Source organism: Dendroctonus ponderosae, unplaced genomic scaffold (assembly GCF_020466585.1).
Source record: "Dendroctonus ponderosae isolate FM_Combo_2020 unplaced genomic scaffold, Dpon_F_20191213v2 Dpon_F_20191213_3, whole genome shotgun sequence".
Taxonomy (NCBI): domain Eukaryota; kingdom Metazoa; phylum Arthropoda; class Insecta; order Coleoptera; family Curculionidae; genus Dendroctonus; species Dendroctonus ponderosae.
This window is the reverse complement of record NW_026018508.1, coordinates 10,433,598-10,461,236: the sequence shown is the minus strand read 5'-3', so window position 1 is coordinate 10,461,236 and position 27,639 is coordinate 10,433,598. Positions and strand designations below refer to the sequence as shown.

General features: G+C 33.1%; 1 protein-coding gene across 4 annotated transcripts in view; it reads left to right on the top strand.

Annotated features, from left to right (window-relative positions):
* The window catches only part of LOC109535748 (serine/threonine-protein kinase 26), a 31,258-nt gene extending 3,747 nt beyond the window's left edge, over positions 1-27,511 (top strand). Inside the window, exons 1-11 of one of the 4 annotated variants that reach the window (XM_048664782.1) lie at positions 4,512-4,680; positions 13,503-13,873; positions 21,155-21,379; positions 22,694-22,961; positions 23,399-23,640; positions 23,703-23,848; positions 23,906-24,107; positions 24,392-24,584; positions 24,824-24,964; positions 25,253-25,433; positions 25,610-27,511. In XM_048664782.1, the coding sequence (XP_048520739.1) occupies positions 13,655-13,873; positions 21,155-21,379; positions 22,694-22,961; positions 23,399-23,640; positions 23,703-23,848; positions 23,906-24,107; positions 24,392-24,584; positions 24,824-24,964; positions 25,253-25,433; positions 25,610-25,622 (1,830 nt within the window). In that variant the 5' untranslated portion in view covers positions 4,512-4,680; positions 13,503-13,654 and the 3' untranslated portion in view covers positions 25,623-27,511. Of the gene's footprint in view, positions 1-4,511; positions 4,810-13,467; positions 13,874-21,154; positions 21,380-22,693; positions 22,962-23,398; positions 23,641-23,702; positions 23,849-23,905; positions 24,108-24,391; positions 24,585-24,823; positions 24,965-25,252; positions 25,434-25,609 lie in introns of those variants that run through there. The other 3 variants (XM_019901713.2, XM_019901712.2, XM_019901715.2) reach the window with 3 other exon arrangements.
* Positions 27,512-27,639: the final 128 nt, after the last annotated feature.

The following is a 27,639-nucleotide window of genomic DNA, read 5'->3' as shown; positions in this document are numbered from 1 at the left end:
AATTTATGGATTTTTGCCGTAAACTGCCTTTTTCAAACCGGCCTCATAAGCCACGGACTGATTGAACTTTTTTTTTTGGTGTGAACCTACATGATGCGGCACTTTTGTTTTTCGGAAAGTTCAACCTTTCCTTGACATTGTTTACTTGGTTGGGTAACGGTAACAATAAAGATAGCTATTAGAAATTTGGGAGAACTTAATTTATGTCGCCTATTGTTACATGTCACGCCACTCCCTTAACGTACATGAATGGCAATTGTTAATGAAAACATTCAAAACCGGAACGGCCTTGCGAATGCAACCGCACATAAGTATTAGTTGGTAACTGTATGAGAATCATTGTCTTTTTATACATATTGAACATAAAACCCGTCGAAATTTTGATGAATATGATGAGTTTTCTTTCATTCATTGTAGAATATTTTTTCCAAAATTCTAATTTATTTGCTTGTTGAATTGAATGTAGAGTTCAGTGTTTTTTCTGAGTTCAATGGATTGCCTCTGACCCAATGCTAGGGTTTGAGTCTATAATACAGAATATAGCCTCGATTAAAAATTGTAACCGCTCAAAAAACCCTTAAAATATGCAAAAATGTCGCAATGCAATATGTCGAGTTTTTTATATTTGAAGGTTCTAATGTATTTTTCAGTTACTTCGTTGTGTTTCGGCCTTATGAAATTTTTGGTCAAAAATCAAAATTTCACCTGCGTGTTTTTTGAGCTCAATAGATTGTTTTGGCCTAAGAAGCTCCTCAATATGCATATATTAAGTGTGCGAGTCTATAATAAGGAAGATATCGCCGGTCAAAGATCGAAGCTGCACAAAAACAGCTTAAAATACGACAAAAATGTCGATTATTTCGAATCTGAGGCTTCTGGCAAATTTCTAAATTATTTCGTTGCATTCCTCGATTTATTGTGAAGAAAATGGTGTTGAATTCGAGGCATTTTGAGACATTTAATAATCGACCTTTTATAAAATTTACCCCTTATGGGTAAAAAAAATCAAAATTTCACATGCGTGTTTTTTGAGCTCAATAGATTGTTTTTGTCCTAAGAAGCTCCTCAATATGCATATATTAAGTGTTAGAGTCTATAAAAGGACGATATCGCCGGTCAAAGATCGAAGCTGCTCAAAAACAGCTTAAAATAGGACAAAAATCTCGATTATTTCGAATCTGATGATTCTCGCGTATTTTTAAATTACTTCTTTCCAGACCTCGATTAATTGTGAGGAAAATGGTGTCGAATTCGAGGCATTTTGAGACATTTGATATTTTGTGAAAAAATCGACCCTTATGAAATTTTTGGTAAAAAACAAAAATTTCACATGCCTGATTTTTGAGCTGAATGGATTATTTTCGACCTAAGAAGGTTTCTGATATGCATATGTAAAGTGTTTGAGTCTATAATAAGGAAACTAGTCGGTTAAAGATGAAAACAGCTTAAAATATACCAAATATGTCGATTACTTCGGATCTGAAGATTCTAGCATATTTTTAATTTACTTTGTTGCATTCTTCAATTTCTTGTGATTTTCCTGATGATTCGCAGAACTTTGGTCATTTAGAGCCAAAAAATTAAAAAATTCATGACTAATTTAGTACCTGAAAGGTTCACATTTTTGTCAAGAATTAAGACCTAGAAAATTATATAACTAACTAAACAATTCAAACTTCTGCTCTGTTGGTTTAATTGGAAAAACGAAAAATTCCGATACAGACAACGCAAGAAAAAAACTGTAAAAGTGAATGATTAATAGAAAACTCTAAATATAAGGTCAAATCCACAGTGGGATAATCAACTTGATGAATCATTTTAAATATAGATCTAACTGATTGATAAATAATAGGCCACCTACATGCAACCAGATGTTTTTCAAGTAAATTTAATCTTCTTTCATTCAAGTAATGCCCAGAAAGCTGGGTAAAAATGAACATACATAAGAAACGAGGCGGTAAATATTGTTTATTATACTGTACTTAGGTATATAAATTATTTTTTATTTGTTAATTATTAATTTTCCAGTGACGATTTATATCCCCAGTCGCATAATGCGCACTTTAAAAACTTCTTTTTTTTCATACAATCCTTTAATTCTAAATAGTTTACTGATAAAGCCAACGAAAATGTTGCATTTGAATTTCACAAAGCAGTAAAGTCCAAAATGCGGCGAATTAATCCATAATTTACAAGATAAATTTCGTTTACCGGAAAACAACTCAATTAGCCCACAAACGAGGATTAAAACATGTTTATCGTCATAGAATTCCAGCAGGTTTTTTTTCACATCAATCTCGAATTTTATGCGTTTGCATTTGCATAAGGCGGTGTTTGGTACTGGGCCAGGTCCGTAATGATTTTTTTTAACTGGTTCAAATGAGCGTCTTCCGTTTCCGCGACGCCATTTCAATTTTTCTGTTCCATCGGCGCTAATTACGCCAAAGCGTAATTTGATTTCATTCAATTAAAGCCAATTGCGCAATCTTGCTAGACGAAACAATGTGGAATCGAGCTTTGAGCTGGAAGCCTTAACTAGCTGATTTGTGATGAATCATTGGCAATAAAAAATTTCATGGTACGTGCATATATTGGAAAACAAATAATTAGCAACAATGAAAACACATGCATTGTTTAATGAATTGCGCCATATCAAACCCATTAGTTTCAAACAGTAAAATCGCTTTTTAGTAGGTCATATTAGGGCGCACTTCTCTCATTTTGAGGAGAAATTTTAAACAAATCACTCACGCAGATTTGTCAATAAAATCAAAGCAAACAAATGTATTTTTAAACGAATCCTCGTGTGCGAGAAACAGATGGGGTACTGGAACATAAACACCAACGAATTGCCATCTGTTGACGAACATTTCGAAAAATTGGGGCATCAATAAAGAGGATATATTTCTATATTTGTACTTGAATCGTTTTCATATCATTGAATTGTTAACCAGTTAATCTTGGACGAGCATGTGCAGGAAATTTCGTATTAATTGAAAACTGAAACTGGATTGATTGAAAATTATTTATAGAGCAGAGTATCGTTTACAGGGCCGCTAATGAGCAGGAAGCTTGGCATTTTTACTGCATGTGTTCATAACTGACCACACCTAATATTAATATGGGAGAAAATAAATTCGAGTTTAGGTGTGAAAATCGATATTTTTGTCGTTCACTGGAATGGTTAACTGAAATAGAGTTAATTGTAAATTAAGTGCATAAAATGGACGTCTGAATCCATTTAACCAAATTTAAATAAATGAGGAATAATGATAATGGGCAACTGGCATGTTTTTTGTTCGTTTGGCTGAATTGTGATTGCTTCATTTTGATCCTCATTTTTTTTTTTTTTTTTTAGTTTTTTTATTGCTCGGTTTGATTTGAAACTAGCACGAAAACCGCCCCTCTGGATTTTGTCATACAGATACTGAATTCAAAACATCCTAAGGTTTATCAACAACCTAAAATACTTTATTCCAGGGATTTTACAAAAAAAACGGGTTTTATTTGGTCGATTGTCTTTTTATTCCCAAATCTGTTTGATTTAATAATTCATGGGGAAATTCACTATCTTGTTTGATCAGTATCGTCTATGTCACTTAATTGATGTTTTATCGGTTTTTTTATTATTTTTCTTTATATTTTTTAGTTCGCCATATTATTTTTTATAATAATAAGCCGCGTTTTTATAATCTTCACTTTGAAATTCATTTTTGAAAATTTTTGAAATGAAAACATTTTTTGTCAACTATTTGAAAAAAAATATCTCGTTAAGCGTTTTTTCAAATTATAAATTGCTCCCAAATGAATGCATAATGTATGCTTTATTCTCAAAATGTTGAATATTTTGAATACACAGAAGACAGAGAAACCCACCTTAACAACCACTCACAGTTTTACAAGGTTTTTAGCTAAATGAATATCCAGCAGTTTTTGGTACTGTTTACCCCACATTGGCCTCATCTTTTTTCCTCACACACTCTTCTCTATTCACTTCTCCCTCAGTAACCGCGCGCTCCAGTGGAAAGTTGTTATTTCAAAGAGTGGATTTTTGCAATGGCAGTTTCACTAGCTCAATGGTTAGAATTGAAGCAGAGAGTTGTCGATATGGGGGATGCATTGGCTGATTTTGGGGATATTTTATTGATTTTTGGATTGTTGCAACTAGTAAAAGACATTTATATTTCTTTAGAGCAGCAGTAAAAAAATAATTTACTAATAGATATCGCTTTGGGTACTATAGAAGATGGAAACATTTGTAGTAGGTATAAAAAATTATGAAAAATTTCTTCAGGTTCAGTGTTTGTATGTAAACCAAGCAGTACCTGTGAACGTTTAGGGAATCTTAACAGTGTGGCCCGATAGTACCGTTTTAAATACATATAAATTGAGACAATGGAAATATGTTGTCGAAAAATTACTATTCAAATCTCATGTGGTACCGCTTCGGTACGCGGACGCAAGTACACACCTCTGAACGGGTACCACCGTGGCATGTTCGCGCAACACATAATGCTTTTACTCGAAAGTCTCCAATGGTAGTTAGTTAACCGTGGGTTCCGTGTGGTAGTTGTTTTGTTTTTGCGTCGAGTAGCCGCTGTATTTCCTTCGTTTCCGGTAACGCGGTTCGTTTCCGGATAGATTTCGGTTTCCGGTACCACCAGGGTGACTTACCTAAAGGTATCAGTACCCGGTTGCGCATCGGTTAACTTACCTGATAAGTTTGTGTTGGATCAAATCAGTGCCATTTGTTGAATGTCTTACTGAAGTAGAAAGGAATTCGGTTCTGTAGGAGTGTTCATATAAAGAGTAATATTATTTAAATGCATGTTAACCGTAACTTCAAGGCAATTTAGTCATTTCCATGGCAGAAAGGTAAAAGCTATGTCTGGTTACTGTTGAGGAAATTTGGCTCTTGTTCTTTCTTATGCGAATGTGATTGACAAAGCTGGTTTTGGAGTATTTCGTAAATCGCGTTTTCTCACCATTTTAACGGCCGCTTTCTAGGCAAATGTTGCCGCCAAACAGGATTTTATGATCAATATCGTTTTTATTAACCTGCCTTTACCCAATATTAAAAAGTTTCTTCTCATGATCTGCTGCAAACTGTTCCCCATAAAAATGGCAATTTAGGTACTACATGGTTGCTTGTTTCCAAGGTATAACGCAATAACTTCGATCTGAATAATTAGCAATGTCCACAAAATAATTAAGTTGTTTTGTAGGTCAATTATTTAGTTATTCGGTTGATTATTTTACGGTGTTATGTCGAAGTGATTTTATTTTTTTTAAATTCTATTGGTTGATTTATTCGTTTTTGTAGCACGCCACTGTTTCGATTATATTCCTTCTGAATATCTAGACAGAACTATTGTTAGAGGCTTCCCAATTCGTTTTTCTTGCTGATGACTAATTTCGCCAAATATAGACTGTTGTCAATACGGACATTCCCAATCTTCCCATAAATCAAAGGTGGTTCACTTAGCCGAATAAGGACTGGAGTGACTAACTTTAGAAATTGTTTAATCGCTTTAAACTTTGAAATGATTCAACTTCGACAAAAACATTGTTTAATTGCTTGCTCAAAGGCCTGTTAACAGCGCTAAAATTTGTGCATTTTATTGCCCAGGGATAAAGGAACTGGGTTCCTATTAAGCAGACCAAATATGTGGGTTTGTCACCTTCAACTATCCCAAACTGTTGAAAACCGAAAATATTCGATAAAAACCATTGCAAATTACCATTTAATCGCATAAGCTTTCATTGATTTCAAATTTGTTGGAATTCGGTTTCGTAATGATCGTTTACAGCGTAGATATTAAAATTGGGTTTCATAATGAAATTTTATAGTTATAGAAATAGAAATATATAGAAATAACTGGACAAGAGGATATAAGAGTTTTCATTGTGGGTGCAAGCAATTGTTCGCTTTAAGTGTGCAACAATTTTCCAATCACTTTCTTTTAATAAACGATGAGCTGTAGGTTACCAAATTCAGGTTGTGTTGCGTCAACTTTATCAATAGTTTGGCCTGAAATTGGCTCTAATGGCTCGTTTAAAAGTAAATTGCATTTATCAATTGCTAAATAGTTTGCCTATCAGCCAAAAGTCAATATGGTTTCAATTGAAAGCTAAAATTTCGTTCTAATCACGGCAATCTCCACTTGTGGTTTTGTCGTAAAAAGGCAATATCTTAAAATGTAGTGAATTTAGGTTTTATTTATCATGCTCCTTTCTAAAGATGCAAAAATGTCGTAGCAACAAATGTTTAGATTGCGTTTAGAATATAGATCACTTGCACTAGCAGGAACGATCTAACTGTAGCAATTATGTGCTTTACGTGATTTAGAGAAGTTTTTTCGTTGAAAGTTGTAATACTGCAAAATACGCTGCGTTCTTAAGAAGAACATTGGAAGCCTTTTCTTGTGATTTCAGAGAAATTTGAGTTTTCTTTGTCCATTTATTTTAAATTTGATAACTTTAACTTCGCAATTAGTTAATAAAATTAATTTCAAAAAATAGGTTTCTATAGCGAATCTTCTATCGTCTTCAGAACGCATCTCATAAGAAAGCGTGTTAGTAAATTTTGAAAAAATAAAAGTTTCAAAATGTATTCACTCTAAATATTTTGTTTTTGAAATTTTTTATTGGGAAATGAAAACCTTAATAATAAAAATATACTTAAAATAAAAGAAGAGTAAAATTTAACTTTTTTAGTTCAATTTTAGTAACAACATTTTAGGAAAAATTAGGATGCAATAACATTCGGAAATTTTTGTTTAATCGGTAAATACTATTTCTTTGACTCTAAATCTAAAAGTTAAAAAAGTTACAATTCCATCGACATTTTCTGTCAAATTTTGCAAAATGCTCCTTACTCTTGTCATTTTATTCTGCTCCAGGTTATTGTTATTAATTAATATTAATAGTATTTATGCCAAAGCCAATAGCAAATTGTATGTGAAATTTCCACAAAATCTTACCTATAAAGTATCAGGGAATGTAATTTGTGGCCGTAAACAGCCGGACAAGGTTAAACGAATATTAGTTAATGGGTCTTGTTAATTGTGTCCAACACCATATTATTACCATCTGCGACATTTCTATGACTAGTCGAACAACCTGTTTTTGATATTGGTATTTTAATTATAACCTTTACGCCTTTGAAGAATGTGCCCGTGTTCAAAATACGTGTTTTTTTGCTAGAAATATCTAGGGATAATCCAGAACAAACACAATTTATTGCGTTTTCAAATGGGATTATGCTCATCTCCGGATAAATTAACTTTTTTTCGACCGTCAATAAATTGGGAACTACGCCTCAGTTTTATAGCAGCGACAGCCTAACATTTAAAAGTCATCCTGATGATGTGGTTTTTAATTCATATTGTTTTTAACTGGTTAAATTCATCTACTCTGTTTAATGTAAATTAATATTAAATCCAAACAAACCTGCAGATTTAGGTTATTTGAATGCATAGATGTGTTTTGTCTTATGTAAACTTTAAAATTCGTTAAATTTTGGTTTGTCAAAATCTTTTCTATTGTGAGATAGTGAATCGACAAAATTTCCATTGAGTTTTTTTACACTTGTCGTTAAGGGCTTTTAAAGACAATGTACCGTGCTTTTCTTCGTCCTTAAAAATATGTTAGATCGGTTTTTGAAAAATGATAAACATTTTATAATGTTACTGAAATTATTTTCCAACTTTTTCAATAAGTTGTTGTAATCGATTTAATATAAAGCAAGTAAGGCACTTAACAATTTTTTTCTGGAGATTTTTTCGCAGTTTTTTTGCCCAAAACTTTAATTGGTATTTTCTGTTTTATAGCGCTGCCGCAAAAAACAACGCAATTTAGTTAAAGTATTTTTATTATCAAAAAATCAATATTATACTAAAAACTTGGCAGTTGCGGAGCACGCAAGTAAAGTCGACCAGTAGAATCATTTATTAACGCACGCTCCCATTAAATTTTTATTTAATCTGCCCCACACGATTGTGCTCTATGCGCTCTTTCAAACACCCGCGCAACACTCCTCTCCTCCCTTATCCGGCTAAAATAGAGCCGTGATTTAAGTGGAGGTTTCGCTGCATTTAGTCCAGCGCCATCGGCGTTATTGAGTGATTGAGTATTATTGGTTGTTTGTCGGTATCGAATTTGTTCAACGCGCGCGAGTTCAACTTAAAAACAGTAATAATCTAGTTGTAATTTCTCTACTCTGAGACGAATCACCAGGGTTTTTCAGAAATCCTCCGATGATCGTTTTTTCTATGCCATCTATTGAAAACATGTTTCTGCCTGAAAGAGAAAATTTGAATGAGAAATTTTTAATTTTTTATAAGTATTTCATTTTTAATCAAATTAAACTGATTTCGAATTTGTTATAATATTCCTATCTGATTTCAAAGTTTGCAATCATAAAAGAACGAAGGAGAGACATAAGTGATAAAAAGCAGAAAAGTTTGATTTCCAAAATTTGTAGAACCGCGAAACATTTTTACCAGGAGCCACAACTGAATTCAAGATTTGAAGATTTGCGAGACGCCTAAGCAAAGTAACTCCCAGATCGTGGTAAAACCAAATCGGGATTTAAGAGCAGATTTTGCTGCATTTGGTCCAGCACCATTCGCGTTATTGAGTACTAGATTAGTATCGGTTGTTTGTCCGTATCGATATTTTTACCACCACGAGTTCAACATACCCCAACTACCAAATAATCGGGAAAGTTTACAGTTTCTTTTTTGGTGATTGTGGCAAACAAAACAACGGATGTTTTGTAGATTTAATTATTTGTTGGAATTATTCAACCATTTGAACCACGAAAAAACGTGTAGCATTTTGAAATGATTGCGTTTTGGCAGGTCTAATCCAGGCCGAGCGCTCTAATTTGATTCTGTTCCAGCCAACACCTCTAACGGCAATTAAGCTTTCAAAAATTGATCTAATTAACAATCCATTAGCGAAACGGCTCTAGCAATTAAGTTTTCCGTGTAATAAAAGCGACGCATTAATCTGAACGTTATCGTCATGGCAAACAAGCTTCCTCAAATTGGTAAATAATTACCTATGCGATAATTATCAAGGACGACGAAAAAGTCAATAAAGTGGCTTCAGGTGGGGAGTTTTCACAATTTTTTTCCACAATTAATACATTCCTAATTGAAACAACACTTTCGACAGCACTGCAGTTGAATACTCTCCCATTTCCGAGGAAAAAGATTTATTTACATATGGCTAATTCCGAACAATGCCTCAGTCAACAGTTCGGAGGAGTGTTGCAGCACAATTTCATGAATCCTCGATCGTACTACTTTATTAAACAAAGAATTATTTTGCAACGGAACCATGACATTATGCATAGGCGTACTTCATAAGGTTGTACGATCACCTCTTGCAGTCGCTTTGATCTTTGTTGAAACGGTTTGTTCATATTAATAATAATAATAATGCCAATAAATATTGTGGATTACAGGACAATCCCTCGTTTGACATTATCAGTTTGAAAGTGTCCTTTCGGGTTTCATTGATTTTTTGTGTTACACCTAGTTTGTAATGAATAGGTTTTATATGAAGCTTTGCCAACATCTTGAAGAACTTGGAAAGGATCTTTTAAACTGTTAAACTGATAATCAACTCACTTATTTATGCATTTTTAAACAGCTACTGTTTGCACTTGATTACAAAGCCCCGAAGAAAAAATACGTTGAATAATTAAGGATTTATTATAGAATAGTCACTTTTTGCATGATAATCAACGTTTATTTCATGATTGTTACACCTGTCGCTTTCGCATTTAAATGAGTTTAGCAGGAAATCTGGTTTAATTCCAGGTAATTTACTGTATGCAATTCTTGTTGATTGTTTACTTTGCTACTATCTCTTGAACGACCTTATTTACTTATCGCAAGAGCTATTAACCATAATTAATTTATTAGTTATTGAATCTACTAGACAATAAATCGAGTCGATGACTTGCTATGCCGATGTGGTTTACATGTCGATTTTTTGCCCGACGCCAATGAGGAAAATAAATGAAAACTCGCTGATAATAAAGCCCAAATGGCATTTAATTAGAAAGTATAAATGCAATTCAATGTGACAATTTATGTAGTTGGTTGCTGGAAGCACAGTTGCATAATTCAAATTTAATTTCTCTCAGCCCACAGAGAACGCACTGAATAAATAAATAAATAAATACATAAATAATAAAATGTAATTTAAATCATTTTAGTTTCCAGTTATCTAATATCCTATGCGATAGTTTGACACATAATTACGTTATACAACATCAGCCTTGTATAGGTCATAATGTGTTAGATACTTTCTTGTCTTCAGACGCGGTACCATGAACAGATGGTAGAGGTAACAGCAAGAATGCTGCATAAGACAAATAGCACTTTGTTGCGATGTTATTGAATGTTAATTTTTCACCTTTCGATGACTTGCTTTCAACGATTTTAAAAATGTTGATTTCACCGGCATTTTCAGGTCAAATATATCATGTCTACATTTTCAGTCTGTTTGTCGCCATAATCGGGCAAATTATGCACAAGTGGAACGTGCGCGAAGAAGTCAAATAGCAAACTTCCTTCATCTTCCGCCAGTTTTTTTCTGCGCTGATTAGTTACCTTAGAATATCTCAGAAAACAGTCGCTGGTTTTTATCAATAACAATTAACTAATGGAATGTAAAGATAACGGACGATAACGTGATTAATTAGTCATTTTATTCCGTCAACGGCACAGTTAACAGCCAGGTGAACGTGGAAAAAGTAACAACTAGATCTTCACGCTGAAAGTTACAGGTCGATAAAGGTTGTACCGTTTGATCTGATGACTTTACGTTTTCCTTTTGGATGTAAACTGTAGTCGTTAACTTGATCGTTGATTTTCTAGAACGCCACTAACGAAAGCCTTCTTTGAAACAACCATGTTCGGCAACTTGAAAACATTAATAGAAGTTCTTTGCCGGTTTTTAGATATTGTTATGGTAAAAATGAAGATTGATGAAAGCAATCAATGAACCGTAAAACATGTGGTTGCAAGCAATTTACAAAAATGTGTCAAATGGAACATGGTACTGTTTAAGTTAATAAATCATGTTTAATGTTGTAAAAAGTGTGGTAGTTTTTCCTGCTCAAGACCCTAGAGGTGTTCAACTCAAAAATCGATTTTTCCTATTGATGCCTCCAAAGGAGGAGGCTCTGGATGATTCATAAGCCCCGCTAAACTAACGCTTTATTACAAAGTTTTATTGATTATTCTTTTTGAATGATTGATCTTCTGATTTCGCCAATATCGATCGCAGCTTTCAAGGCTCATCATCAACCTTCTACATGAGCACTCATTTTTGAGTGATTTATTTTTCTTTATCATACACAGTTATATTTTTTCTGTTCAGTTCAGGAAACACGGCTTAAATGCTTAAATGACTTGTCTAGCCTTTTCTTCCTAGTTAGAATTGTTGATTTTAACTTTTGTCTCTTTTAACTTCTAACTAAGCTCCTTAAACTTTAATTCATTAAAACATGTTTAAGAAAATATATAAAACTGGATTTGTTTTCAATTAATATTTACTTTTCTGCAACAGGCTTTAAAAAATAAATTACATTATAGTAGATCATTAAATGCATTTACTGAAATCGAATGAAACTTTGTGAATTTGTTGAACGTAAAAAAAGTAATGGAGAGGAATTTGCCAAAAACACATTTAAAATTTAATAATGTTTAATTAGCTAGAACAATCAACTTGAGATATCGTGAATCGATTCTTGAATTTTCGTTGTTTTGGACAATAATCGATTAAAATTTCAGTTTTTCCTTGACTAAGACATACTTAATCACCAAATTTTTAAAAGCAATTTTAGATCCAGTGTAGCTAAAATGTTCTGTTAATAACTGGTAAAGCTTAGCCTTGAGCAACTGAACGTTGTTTGGAAATATTTCCGCAAATTTCATTCATAATAAATCCCCCAAAAAAGTCTATTGGAGTATTGTCTGGGGCCCGTGGAGGCCACTTTATGGGTCAATAAATCACATTTTATTGATGTGAAGTCGATATTAGATTTACTATTCAATTAGGATCATTCATCCATTGACTAAATGAAAGTAAAATTTGCAGACTGTAATAATTGCATATTAGAAATGCGGATCATACAAAATTGTCGATAAAATAAAATACTGAAAAATACCTGGCGGCCTGAATTTACAGGCCATAAATTCAAGCATTCAGATCGGTTATGAGTCGACAATGTTTTTAATTATCGCATGTTAATCTCATTATCTTATATATATTGAAGATTAAATTAATTAGGTACTAAATTTAGCTGTGATCTGTATCGGTCTGTGCAAAATGCCAAAATATTTTAGTCGAGGTCGAGTCGAGAAAAAAGGTTTTTCTAGTAATATTGCGATCGAAATTGGAAATTTTCGAGGAAACACTCAATATTGTGTGTAATCTGCAGTTTGACTCATTGAGAAGGTTTTTGTTTCATGGCTATCAGGTAATAACCTGGAGTCGAGTTCTGAGTGATGAGTTGGAAGTTTGGAATGTTTTAAGTTTTGATCATTGAAACCTTTGCCGCTTCATTGTGTCTGAATACAAATATCGAAAGGTAAGCGCTCAGCTTTTCGCATCGGACGAACGGAACAAATGAAATTGAATATTTATTCAATTCATTATGCCAACAAATGTGTTCTTACCTTTAGTGCCTTTGGTTCATCTGATGTTCTTCTCAGAAGGAAGAGATGCATTCAGTCAGCATCGAACGAACGAAGCGAATGGAAATATTGGATTTTGCGTGCATGCGGATATTATTTCGTTCTGTTTGTTTGAAGCGAACAAATGCATTACTTTTTGTGTCGTTTCAGTATCTTTGAACTATGCCATGTTTAGGTAGGCGTGCATTTGTTCTCATCGAACGAACGGAACGAATGAAAATAAATATTTGCCTTATTTTAGGTGAAATAATGCACATACGTATTGAAGGTTTACATCATTTAAGATGCGAAGAGATGCAAATATTATTTTTTGGTCGTTCTGTTCGTTCGATGCAAACTTCTAAACATCTTAAGGGATGCAAACGGTTGATTCAATTCGAAAGAATATTTGCCTTCGTTGTGTTTGCCTGGTGCGAACGAATGCGCGCGTTTACGTTTACTATTCTTGGTTCATCTGATGTTCTTCTGAGAATCGCTAGTGTGATTAAGTAAATCACATGATTCATAGACAAATTGCTCAGTCCTATAATAATGGCAATAACATGTGTAGAGTACCGACAATAAATCATACTTAATATAGCTTGCGTACATACAGGTAGGGGCACAACGCAATAAAACCTTATCAAAGTAGGGGACAAGTAAACAGACATAGCAGAGCTCGCTTATTGTTCTTGATAACACTGGAAAGTCCTGATTGGAACCTGTTACGAGTGGTTCTTAGTTTTCGAACGACCGTCTATTTCAGATAAGTTACCTAATGCTGTATTGTTACATTTACAGTGCGGAAAATCGTGAACTATAACTAGTACTAGAAGAGATTTGTGCTCCTCCAGGTAATAATTGTTGCATCACAAGTGAAAGTGGTGTCATGAAGAACGTGGATCAGTGGTGTGTCCGTTTTGGATAAATTATTCGTAATAGCAATCGGATTCATGTGGGGTTCGAATCATCAGCAAAAGGGTGGCGCTATCACACGCCACCCTTCAACATTGGAGCCCCTTAATCGAGGCGGGGGTTTCTTGGGGGGCAACAAAAAGTGGAATACTCGGCCTGCATCTTGGGCCGCTCCAGTCAATGTTAATATTTTTCCTCCTGAAAGGAATGGACATACGCCGCCAGTGAATGGAGGCGTTGGACGAGGATTTGCTTCTGTAAGTTTTTTTGATTGCTGAAAAATAACAGTTTTTTGCGGAAATAGTGTGCCATATTTGTGAATTTTGCACACGCAAAAGTGTTTAAAACTCTAAGAGAATCCAAAAGTTTACGATTAAAAGAGAACCTGCTAAGATCCTAAAGATGTGGTTAAAACGTTTGGGAATTTTTTTAGTTTTCAAGGAAAAATTCGGTTAATATCGATTTTTTAAACTTTTTCAACTACTTAGAACCTACTGAAGATGCCCCAGTGTTCTGAGTAGCAAAATCTCCAGCGTGTTTATGTTTTATTTATTACATAATTACAATTGATGGAAAACATGTTTAAAATACTATTATATTGAAGGAAATGTGTTTTCAAAAACCCAATTTAATTTATTACAATTTTCATTTTTTTAATGAAACTGTTATTCACTAATTTTGATTATTACGCTGACATTATACAGGGTGATTTATTATTTGTTCAAACAACTTTAAAGCTTGATAGACACGTGAACATTTGCCTTTGCACATTTTTTACGTGCAATGTATACTGATTTTTCTAACCATAATCAATTTTTGTTGTTAAAAACACAACATGTGCTATGATGGATGGAATTTCTTCCTTTATTTCACTCAAAAGCAGCTTTTCTGCCTAAAAAGTTGAACAATACTGCGGATACTTTCATGTTATTATTATGTTTTAAATTCAGTTTGCAATTGAGTAAGCGATGCTTTTAACAAGTTATCCATCAATCTATGTCATATAGACGGTAGTGTTTGAAAAACTGATAAAGATGAATTGAGAAATCAATTTTTTGTTCTTAGATTACAGAGGCTTAAAAAAGGCAATGTGTTGTTTCTTTGTTTATTTGAACCGTAATGTGTAGACTGAATTATGCATTAATTGACAAAAATAAAAACACTAGAAACATTTTGACGTTTTTTAGTGAGAAAAGCTTTAAAATGCTGCAGTTGTTAAAATATAAATTATATTGAATAAAAAGTATTGAATGATGGATTGTTTGTATATTGAATTTCACCCAAAAGGCGCTTTTCTCACTATATAATCGGAAAAACTGCAGATATTTGCAATGCGGTCTATGCGACATTTTTTTAATTTATGGTCTGTCTAGACCGAATGAATGGTTAAACTGGTAGTTCAAATGAATGTTAAAACTAATTGAATTTTCAGTTTGTAAAGGAAATTTCAGTATGCACGGTTTTTAATTTTCAGAGTTTTTCATTTAAAATCCCTAGTTTGAATATCCGCAGAAGAGTAAAGTCAGGGTTATTTAAACGTGTTTTAAGAGAATTTAAGATTTTCTTTAAAGAATTTGTTCCGAAAAAATGAAGTTAATATAAGCAGTTTTTTCTGTAATTAAAAAGTAAAACTTTAGTAAACGTATTGCACCGGAATACTTGTGCAGTGTGTCCTCTAAACTATATAGTAACTGGCAAAAGAAATTATTTATTGTAAAAACCTTTATTTATTATAAAAACAATAAATAAAGCAAATAATGTCAGTAAATAATTAATTTGGCTGGTTGATGGATTTGCTTACCGAAATTCACCTAAACGCGGGGTTTTTTTCTTAAAAAATTAGAACACCTACAGATAATTGAATTTGTTAGTTTTCTTGGGTTGAAGCGATTTTTGTAAAAATGGATATTTAAAATTGGTTGATAATAGAATTTTCGGTTATCGAAAAAACTTCTGTCCATCTTTTCATCTTGAGAGTTTCTATATTTAAAACTTTACCTCAAAGGTAATAAATCGCGTATATCCAAGCCCATAATAAATTATATTTTCTCTTTCTCCACACGTTTTTTTATTTTTTGAAAGGTTTTGGAATCAGTAAACCTTCGGTAATGAGACGAAATTATTCAAAGAGTAAATTAGCAAATGAGCACCGAATTCATCTGGTTATGCTTTTATTTTTTTTTATCTATAAGCAGACGCTGTAATGCCTAATTTCTTTAATTCCTAATTTTTTTTATGATTCATATGACCTGGAAAGCATACAATCCCAAATCCAAATTCTGAATTTTTCAAACAAAAAAATTTCAAGTTTAAATTTGAACTTCAAAACCTAAGAACTTCTAAGCTAAACCGAGCTGCTATTTACGAGTTGGTCAATATGGGGATTCCAAACCTGAAATGTCGGAACATTTCATGAAAATGCAACTTTATTCTGTTGTTTTCGGTAAACTTCCCAGATTACAAAGTTGCGTTTAAAATTTAATTTTGAGTGCGGTTTATTAACTTGTCGACTTAGCCTTATCAAAAATTCCCAACTTATTCTATCTTTAAGCATGCTCGCATGTGCACTTAAAATATCCTCTTAAAACAATCAACACGAGTCATATCTGGAGATCGGACTGGTCAATCTAGTGGCCACTCAAGTTAAGTCCGAAACTTTCAGCCAAACCAACTAATCAGTTCCGGTAGCAAAGCTGCAATACCCAATCAATATCTATATTTCTAAACACAGAGTGCTTTTCCTACTTTATAGTTAGTTGCATGATATTTGTTTTTTTAATTTTTAATTTAACAAAAAAAACTATAGGTATCAGCCTCGCAATCAGCACATTGAATCTAGTTTTTATCTATTGATTGATTGGCATTTTAAAAAGTTTTGCGTGGTTGATTACTATTCAAGCCTCTCTGAAAGGGGTTTTAATCGAATTCCGATTTTCCATTATCTTCTAGTATCAGGCGCAGGTGAAAGGTGTGTATATATAGAAACCACTTTGTATCGAAATTGACTAATAAAACAAAGATATTTCGCCGATGGCCGTATGAAAAGCGCCCCGAATCACGCCAGTTGGGTCCTAATTATCTCCCTACCTGCCAAAACGTTTGAAAGAGCATCATCATCATCATCTACTCGTTTTATTGTGTTGCCCCATATTTCAGTCCAATCAATAGGAGGTTGTTTTTAGTTTGAAAAGTGGAACGACCATCAGCCGGGATTCAAATAAGCTGAAACCCTACACATTTTTCGTTTTCATCAATCAAAGCGTTTGTGCAAGGAAAATTGTTTGCCAAGCCAGGCTGATGTGCCCTAGAAATGCTTTGGCGAAAATAAGCGAATCGGCTTACTTGACGGACGTTTTAAGCGGATTCTTGAAATATTAATAAGTCGATTAACACGGAAAGTTGCTCGAAGGAAAACCGCATCGCAGTTTTTTATTTATGATGGTTTATTAGGAAACATATTGGGTCTTATAAAGGGGTTTGCTGAAAGCTTCAAGCATAGGAAATTATATCAAAGCATAGCAGTTTATATACATACATTTCTGTTCCAAATCTGGAACGTCGCACACACTCAATACACCCGATTTTGATTAGATAATTTCTCGTTTTTCCTGATTGATTCCTGTTGGTTCCGACCCAGCCCAGTCTCATTCGGATTATACAAATTTTATAAAAGCCCAATTATCCAGCGTTTGTTTTCATAGGTTTAATTTGCCGTTTAATAAGCTTTGTCCGATCATCGCAACTAATGAAGTGTGTAATAGCAGTAATAACAATTACAATTGTGTGGTTCAAGTGGGTGGTTACAATTATTCATTGTTATTTTTGCTTTCCTCGTGTCATGGAGCCATATTTTATCAATATCGAGCAGTTATTATTGGGCGAAAGTATTTCACAACTTTCTATATGTTTTTCTCTACGAAAGTAGATTGTTTCCAACAGGTTTAAATAGCAAAATTAGCGACGCACATTTTCAAGATAAGGCATGTTTTGTGTTTATACAAGTTATTTTTTTTGCAAAGCAGATATTTTCAGGTGTTTATTTTAGAAAAAAAGCAGTTTGCAAAAAATTAAGAATTACTTATATGAAATAGGCGAAGCGAATATCTTGAGAAAAGTATCAAAACCAACAGTGATTGGGGGTTGGGAAAAACGAATGGAATAATTTACATTTTCCAAAGATGTCGTTAAACAAAGTTCCTTTATGTTATAAATTTATTTATTATCCCAAATTGCAATGAGTGTCCTCTGGGACAAGTTGCAACTAAAAATACTCGTCGCTTAATCAAGGTGAAAATAAAATTGTTTTATGTTGAGAATGTCGTTTTGAATAGAGAAAATAACGTGTAATGGCTTTAATTAATTAAAATAATGTTTTTAACAAATTGTCTGAAAAATCAATTTAAAATAAGTAAATGCCCCAAAGTCTAACACTCTTCTGTTCCGAGCTCATTTTCAAACTTTCGAGTAATAGTTGGATTTTTCTCAATAACGTTTAAAATTCGTTCGTTCCTTTGCACATTTTCAGGTCTTCTCGGTCTTCTTACTCGCCCTTCACGATGTCTCCGCAAATCACGATCATTTCCGGCTCGTTGAAGAACATTTATAAGACTTCTAGGTGTTGGATGATTTCGCAAGAAAAGCTTTCCGCATAAATTTAAATTTTAATAAATTACTTCGGAATATTGCAATTTGGGTCTCTGATAAGCGTCTTTAAATGTCGCGAACATTAAATCAAACACACTTTACACCAGATTACAAACAAAATTTGTGCTCTTAAAAAAATTACTCACAAAAACTTGCGTAGTTTCAAATGTTATCCAGCTGCTATCTTAATTGCGTACACACATACAGATAACTAAACTATCTGAAAACTAAACGAATCTATCACATCTATTAACGTGTTAATGATGTTAACGCTTTATTTTATAACTGGTAAATAATAAGACACTTTTCTTGCCCAATTTGTGTGATTTATTACCGTTTTATTAGCAGGATTGCGTTAGTGGCTTATCATGTGAAACTCTCGTATTGTATTATGGAATAACACTTGTCTAATCCAGGTATAAATTAATGGCGCAAATCGCCTGATGAAAAAACTGATATTTTCATCAACAAGTGTCAAGATATGATAAATTAATTATAGTAGCTCTTGCTAGTTAGGGATACGGTTCAAAGTACATGAAACCAATGAAAAAACGAGTAAATTGATAGTAAAACGTGTTTCTCTGCATTGTTTGCATTGCTGAACCAATTATTATAACAATGGGCAGCCGGAGTCGCTTTTCAACAAGTTTTTCCTAAACATTCCAGGTCTATTAATCAATTATCAATAATACCGCTGTCTTGGTCGGCGCAATATATTAAATAAAAAAAAAACATTGCAAAAAACTGCATATTTTAGCTTAGTGCAGATTGCCTTTACATATTTCATGGAAGAAATAACGGCGCTAATTAATTGGCTATTGAGTAATTTCACAAATTTATGTTTAAGTAACATGGATAGTGATTTTTTAATTGCAATGTCCCTGATGTTTAATTGCAATTTTTGTTAACTTGTTACTTTAACAAAGTTTCACTTTTTTGAGCTACGAATTGTACATAATTAAAAATGTCAATTAATATCTAGTTTTTCAATTCAATAATGTAAATCTTTTAAATTTTAGTTTTCGAAGAACAAATTTTATCAATAAGTTGTGAATTGGTAACGTATTTGAAAACTTGCGGACACTCAAAATATTCTGTATACTTATCTTTTGCTACTCTTTAAAAAAATTCCGTTTTATTGAAACTTCTTTTGCAGTTTTTTAGAGGTTTGCGTTTTGATACAGGTCGAAACAATACAAATAAAGCAATAGTAATAATTCAACAAATAAATGGTAAAATCGTTTAAAGTTGTAAAATACAATGTAGGCAAATGTTACAAAATGTTCAAAATAATTCGTTTTGTCGGTAATCCCTTCTGTGATTGAATATGCCAATAAGCCGTTTAGCGTGTCTTCGTTAATCGGCCTGAGTAATTTATGTTTACCACTGCCATTCAAGTGATTAATTAACAAAAAAAGAAATCGGATTCTCCCATCTGTAACCATACCTTGTATCTATTAGCTGTTTGAAAATATGGTAAACCAGTTTGTTTTTTTTTTATTAATGCACATTCGCGTAAATGACATTTGCTTAAATGCTTGCTTGAGCGATTTCGTTTATTACACCACAAGTCAACTAAATTCGAAAGGATCATTCGTTGTGTGCTTTCTAAGGTTGCTGCTTGAGATTCGTAGCAATTGCATCAACAAGTTAATTAACAATCAAGTTCATAATTTAATATGCAAGAGAACATGCAACTATTTGAACACATTTAACAATTAACACGGAATAACTAAGTAAATCGGTTACATAAAAAGTTTAATCAAATCATAAGAGTTGATTAGTTAATAACTTATTATTAATTAGTTAAATTCATTCATTCATTCAACAGTTAATAATTTGGGGTGGGTTTTATTCAATTTTACTATGGTTTTTCGGAACAAAATCGAAATTGTGCTTTTTGGCCGTATTTTTCGCTAATTTTGAAAATATGGTTTTGGTTTTGACCTCAAACTTTGGTGCTGTTGAGACTACTCAAGGAGACATATTTTTCATAAAGCACGGCTTTTTTTGAAATTTTGGTCGGGCGGAGACTCAAGCGAATATTTTTTGCTAAAGCTCGTTTTTTTTTTAAATTTGCTGTTGTTTTTTGAAAAATATTTAAAATGGGGGTTTTTGATCGTATTTTCACTGTTTTTCAAAAATCTGGTTCTGGTTTTGACCTTAAACTTTGTTATTGAGACGGTTAAAAAACTGTGCTTTAGCAAAATAGTCTGAAATTTATTTTAGTTTCCTGGAAAAAAAATTGATTTTTTGCGATTTTTTAAAAATCTAGTGTAGGTTTTGGTTTCAAACTTTGGCCGCGTGTAGAAGATTCAATGGGGATTATTTTTTCCAGAGTATAATATTCCGCGAGTTTTTGGAAAATTGTCCTTTTACGGTTGTTTTTTGCGATTTTTCAAAAATGTGGTTGAGAAATGGGTTTGAAACTTTAGAAATATGTATAAGGTATAAGCGCGAATGTTTTTACTACTGGGGTTTTTCGTAATTTTTTATAGTTTTTGAGAAAATAATTTTTGTCAAAATGGCACTTTTGGAAATCTGCAGTCGTTGTTAACGAAAAACTGAAAAATATATTTTTCTTCACTATAATTCGTGATTTTATGTTTCAATTTGCAATTGTTCAGTGCATTTTTTGTTAACATTTTTTGTTTACTCTTGGTTTAATGTCGATTTAGTTTTATACTTTACAAATTCTGCAAAAACAAAAATTAGCTCACTCAAACAAATGTGATAGTTCCAGATGGTGAAGATTTGATAAATACATTTTTATTAACACTCGCTACTCATTGGAATAATTATTATAATTTAAATAAAATTTGAACAATTAATGTCCCATATTTTATACAAACTATGTGAAGTAGGGTTTATAATAAAACATTTTTCCTTTCCAGAAGGTCGATCCAGAACTAATATTCACTAAGCAGGAGCGAATCGGTAAAGGATCCTTTGGCGAAGTTTTCAAAGGAATTGACAATCGGACGACACAAGTTGTGGCCATCAAGATCATTGATCTAGAAGAAGCTGAAGATGAAATCGAAGATATTCAGCAGGAAATCATGGTGCTTTCCCAGTGTGACAGCCTTTATGTCACCAAGTATTTTGGATCCTACCTTAAGGTAAGATAATGTGCCTTAAAGATAGTGATTTATAAAAAATATACTCATTGATTTATTCTTTATTTGGTTTTTGTACAACCAGGGATTCTCTAGCTATCTGTTCCTGGTATTGATTAGATTATTTGAGAATCCGTAGATTGCAGCCAGGCTGATTCACTTACCAAAATAAAACGATTATAGGATTGCTGGGATTAGATTTTGAGCAATAAACTAATTAATGCTAGTTTTTTTCATTTAATTTTTAAATTTATTTGCGTTTTTGGATTTCGGTACATTTTTCTTCATTGGCATTTATATGTTTTCTTCGGTCCTTTATCAACCTCAGGACTTTGTTATGTCAGCCCATTATTTTTCGTTTCAATTAATAATCTATTGTTTTCCCGGATTTCTGTTTCTGTGTGTTTTTGTCTTATTAAATAACTTGCTACTTTCTTCTCTTTTTGAGTGGCCATTTTTTGAGTACAAACATTAGTAGAAAAAACCTCTTCACTAAGAGTATTATGAGGAATTTTGCAATGGCAAATTACTGTGGTTACACAATTTTATTGCTAAATTTAGTGTTGTATTCTTATTCATAAAACGTACGAAGCTCTTCAATTGCTCATCGTCCACGTAATCATTTCGCAAATATTTACATCTCATAATTAATCATTAACGACGATCCAGTCATAAAATAATTAAAACATTTTATTAATCCGAGAGGCTCAAAATATTAAATTCACTATTATATTATAGGCTCCCAATACAGATAAATTATTAATAAATTAAACTAAAGTAGTTAATACTTGTAATAGGCAATAGGTTTTCAGTGTAATAAATGTAGAGCCTAAAGCTTCTGTTGCACGATCTATACTCCTAATTCCTGACCTCAGTAATAAAAATCTTATAGTTATTTTTGCCGAATGAACATGCTGAAATTGCGGAAAGTATTTGCAGGCTAGGAAACTAATACGAAGGGGTTAATGGAAGGCATTTAAAATTAAATAATAAAAAAGAAGGTAAAAAAATGTACAGTATAATCATGGAAGATTTGAAGGAAAATACAAGAGGCAAAAAATAGTCAACACAAATTTGCCTAATTTGTAAGGCTTTCATAAATATGCTTGCTTGAAAAATGCAGTAAATTACTTTTATTTCTAGGCACGTTATCATGCAGCAATTTGCAAACAATAAATACCTAATAGAAGTATTCAATTTAGGGTCTCATTATTTGGAAAATGGTACTGGAATTGATTCTTAAATGAAAACGAAAAAGTTATAAACTGCACAAAAGCTGTTAGATATTAAATCAAATGATAAATAATTTTTTTTCAGGGTACAAAATTGTGGATTATCATGGAATATTTGGGAGGTGGCTCAGCATTGGACTTGATGAAAGCCGGCAATTTTGAGGAGATGCACATTGCAATTATCCTGCGTGAAGTACTGAAAGGGCTGGATTACTTACATAGTGAACGCAAACTTCACAGGGACATCAAAGCGGCAAATGTGCTGCTAAGTGAGATGGGAGACGTGAAATTGGCTGATTTTGGTGTGGCTGGACAGCTTACCAATACGACAAGCAAAAGAAATACGTTTGTGGGTGAGTCTGATGAGGCAAATGATCTACTAAAACGCGGATGTTAAAAATGGATCTGAAAGTTTCCAAGCAGTGTTCTAAAACTCCTAAAACACCTCAAAAAATAAACTTCAACCAGTTTTTATTCAGAGAAAAAACATATCAAAGATGATAAGAAAAGGAGTCATTCTTAGATAAGTTAATCTCATTTGATGTCATATCTATGAAACTAAGTCTTCTTTAATATCGGAATTTCCAGATTATGTGCGAAACATGTGGTTGAAGGCCTAATAATCTTATTTTTCTTAAACTTCAAGTTTATGTTAGTCACCGGCACCGCATCATGTATAGACCACTTTAATAACAAAAACATCTGATCGATAATTTCCTATGAAACATTCAACCTGGTTTATGTATGCTTAACTCATTAAAAGTAAAATTGTTTTTCCCCATTTTTTCAGGGACTCCGTTTTGGATGGCACCCGAAGTGATAAAACAGTCGGCTTACGATTCGAAAGCAGATATATGGTCTCTAGGAATAACCGCAATTGAATTGGCAAAAGGAGAGCCTCCGAACTCAGAACTGCATCCGATGAGGGTTCTGTTTCTGATACCAAAAAATAGCCCGCCTCAACTTACCGGCAGTTACAGCAAACAGTTCAAAGAGTTTGTGGAGGCGTGCTTGAACAAAGACCCTGAAAATGTAACGTTTGACTTTCAGTAAACAGCGGACGGTTAAATTTAATTTTTGTTTTGATTTTGCAGAGACCGACAGCCAAAGAATTGCTCAAATACCCGTTTATTAGAAAAGCAAAGAAGAATTCGTATTTAATAGATCTAATTGATAGGTATAAGAAATGGAAGTGCACGCGAAACGAGGAAAGTGAAACCGAATCCGAACATTCAGACTCGTAAGTTTCTGCTTCAAACAGCCTCAGACCGTTCAATGATTTCACATGATCTTTTAGGGACGAACCCAAACAGGACAGCGATATCGAATCAACCGATTGGGTTATGACGGTGAAGGGAAATCATTTGAAAATGCACTCAGAAGAGATCACAACCTCGAATCATAACACGACCTACCAGAATGGATCCACCTCAGCCATTGCTCGATCGCCTCCTACGGATGCCAATTTAAATCACTACAGACCGGAGAAAACTTTGCAGGTCTGTCCAAGTTTCGCTCCTGTATCGCATGCGATTTTAATTAGTTTTATATTGTTTTGAGAGCAAACAAAAATCTTTTATATTCACCGACATGCGGTTTATACGCTACGGCATGCAACATACTAGTTGTAATTGTTAGCTAATTAATTATATCTGTTGAAATGTAAACTGCTGAATGCACTCATATGAAAATGTATTCGGAACTGTGCAATAATGCTGGAATAAAAATCAAGTATTTAATTACTTAAATAATAAAATATTTTTTCGGTTTTCTTCAATTACAGCCAGTAAGTCAGCCATCGCAGCCTGTCCAGGACAGTCGAAAGGAGCGAAACGACCGCGACCATCACCATCGAAGTGATAGAGATCGAGACAAAGAACGGGAGAAACGCAACGCAGCCCCTCAACAATCAATTTCAAAAGAAGCCACCCCATTGGACCATCGGGGAGATGTTGGCTTTCAGTCAGAAGTCAGAGGCAAGTTCATTTATCTTCTGTTATCATTAATTCAAACACTCAAAGAGAAAGTAAACAGTCACGCAATTTTTCCACTGGCAATACATTGACCTCCTGGTGTGTTTTTATTAATATGTAATATTTATCAATGAAAGTCGAATGTGTGCAAGTGAAAATAATATTTACTGAAATGTTGAACTAAATGTGTACATGTAATGATAAGAAGTGCAGTAAGTTGAAACAAAAAGTGTCTTTTTCAGAAAGCAAAAAGCAGAGTGTTAAATCGCCGTCGGGTAATTCAGGACAAGCTAAAAGCGATCTGCGAGAGGGTAGACCGTCAACATTGACCGGATTTATTTACCCGTTAATGTCAGATTTGCAAAGGAGGCATCATTACAATGGTAAGCATAATCCTGAGTATGAGGACGTCGATGTGGCGTTAATCGTCTAAAAATGGTTGCGCCCCGGAGAGAGGACCTCCTCTCCTGGACCTTATATTTGTTGTAACTTTGATTGTGCTTATACCAATGTGAATGTATAATTTTTATCTGTCTATCTATCTATTTTACCGCGTCATATTAGGAAGATACTTATCTTTTTTAGAGTACCTACCTTGATGTTGATGTTAGCCATTAGTAATCAAGCTTAAAAACGATCTAAACTTTTGTTTTTTTTTTCTTTTTTCTCAGGCAGGGGTAGCGCTGAGAGATCTCACAAGTCAAGCGACGCCATAGAAGAATTGAAGAATGCATTTGAAATAGCCGAACGAACGAGTCCTGGTATCAGCGATATGTTTGTGTCCGAACTGGTGCAAAAATTAGTGCCATCCATATCTGATCAGAAACTCAAAGGGGTTTTAGACAGATTGAAGTAAGTTTTCTTACGTTTAATTTTTGTTTTTTTTCGACTTATTCTCACTGAATGATGGAATTAATGAAAGAATTTTTAAGTTTGTTAAGTGAATTTGAATATCCTATTTTGAGGTACCAAATTGTAGATGGTCTGTTGGTGCAGATATTAACATAGATAAATTCTTCTATTTGCAGACATTCAGCATAGAAAAATTAGAAGGAATTCAATGAAATTTCTGCTAAATAAAATAATTAGTTAACTAATTCCGACGAAGTTCTATAGAGTTTTTTTAATACACCTTTAACATGACAATATTCTGTCCACTAAATTGTTCTAAACACTTGTAACGGGTTTGATATGCAGGCATTGTGCATTGATTTTATATATTAAATCCGTTGATTGCGGTCAATTTATTGAAATTAAATTATTTAAATATACCTACACCGTTAGTGCATGCTGTTCAAGACCTCCATAGGATATTTTGTAAATTACTTTAGGAATCATTGCCAAGTCCAAGTCAGGATTGTTGTATATATTGTATATCTAGATTATCATAGGGTCATATTTTGTCTTGGAATGTATTTTTTATAGATGTGTATATACTATAAATATATATATTTTATTTTTAATTAACAGGTGTTCAGTTGTTTTCAACAGTTTGTGATTTACCAGCATGCGATTGTTCAGGAGCAATTTTTTAATTTGATTGTTGATCCGGCCGACTTTTTTGAATTTTTGAGCAACTGAATTAACAGCGAGGTTATTCAATATTGCTTTCAACATTTGAGATGAGATATTTGTATTCGCACCATTTGCACGCTGTTAAATCACAAACAAACTTATTGACATGACTAGAATATAACTCTAAGTATTAAAGATGTGAAATATGTATAAGCTCAGAATGTATGGCATATTTTCAGTGTCAAGGATAGTTTATCTTTATTAAAGGAGTGAAATATTTAATGTTCAATGAACTATCTGCTGAACTGCAGAGTGGATAATTCAATTATGTGCATATGAATGTATTCACCTGCAGTGGGTACGTGTTCACTTTTTATTGATTCCAGGAGCTCTTCGTTTACAAGTTTTCTGATTTGTTGGAACATTTTTTCAAGAACTAATGTACTTGCCATTTTAGAATATTCCTTCTATAAACTGTTGAGTATATGCAGAATGTTAGGGTATCAAAATGTCTTTGGTCGAATTTAAAATATCAACAGAACAACTTTTTAATGTTTTCTTCGTGTTTTATTTAGCAGATTTTATCAGTTTCTGGCATACTTAGCGCCACAATGACACACACATTGATTTTTTCAGGGCAATGAAATGACAATTCAGATTAACAGTTTGAAGGAAAAATATATAATGATACACAAGAGTAACTGATCTTGGACTTAAATGGTAATTCTATAAATAAGTCTAATTAAAAACTATCCTTCTATCCATGATAGATTAGAGACTGTACAGTTCTTTAACGATACATTTACTTCTAATTATATTACAGGTATTAAAAGACTTATTACTGTACTGAATACTGTTTAACGGTACATGAAAGCTATCGAAATTAATACTGGGTTAAGTGTGATGTTTGTTGAAAGTTCACTCAGAAATCAGATGTAAAAGGGTTTAATGATGATCGTAGTTTTACTTGTTTTTTCCCATTAATTTGGTGTACGCAAAAAAAAATCTGAGGAGATTTTACCACTTGTAAGTTCGTAACCGAAAATGTTTTATTCATTTGTGTCGTCACTATTCCCGATTTTTTTCCAATTAAGTTAAAAATAATCCGTTAATCCATCATCCACTGACCTTTTAGTAATACTGTGATATGAGTGAACACAATAAAATAGGCTTATATAAGAGACGATCTAAGCACTCTCTTGCAAAGGTTTGTATTCGATGTAAAATAGTAACGTTTGCAAGAGCAGTTGTTACCTCCTTGTTGATTTAATTGTTATTTAGAGTTCCAATGTAGGTTTAAGTGTATCACACGGCTTAAGGCCATTTGGACTTCACTAATCATTAACAAATTAATTTAGTTTTCCTGTACAAAAAGTATGTATATTAATAAAGTTTATTATTATTATTATTTCAAATTTTTGTTTTGTTTTTCCTTAATGTGTTTGATATTTAGAATTTGCTTTACAGAGCTTAGCAAATCGCCAAATTTTCTATCGATTTTTATTGCTCTATTCTAAACGAAAGAGGTGAAACCCGACAACGT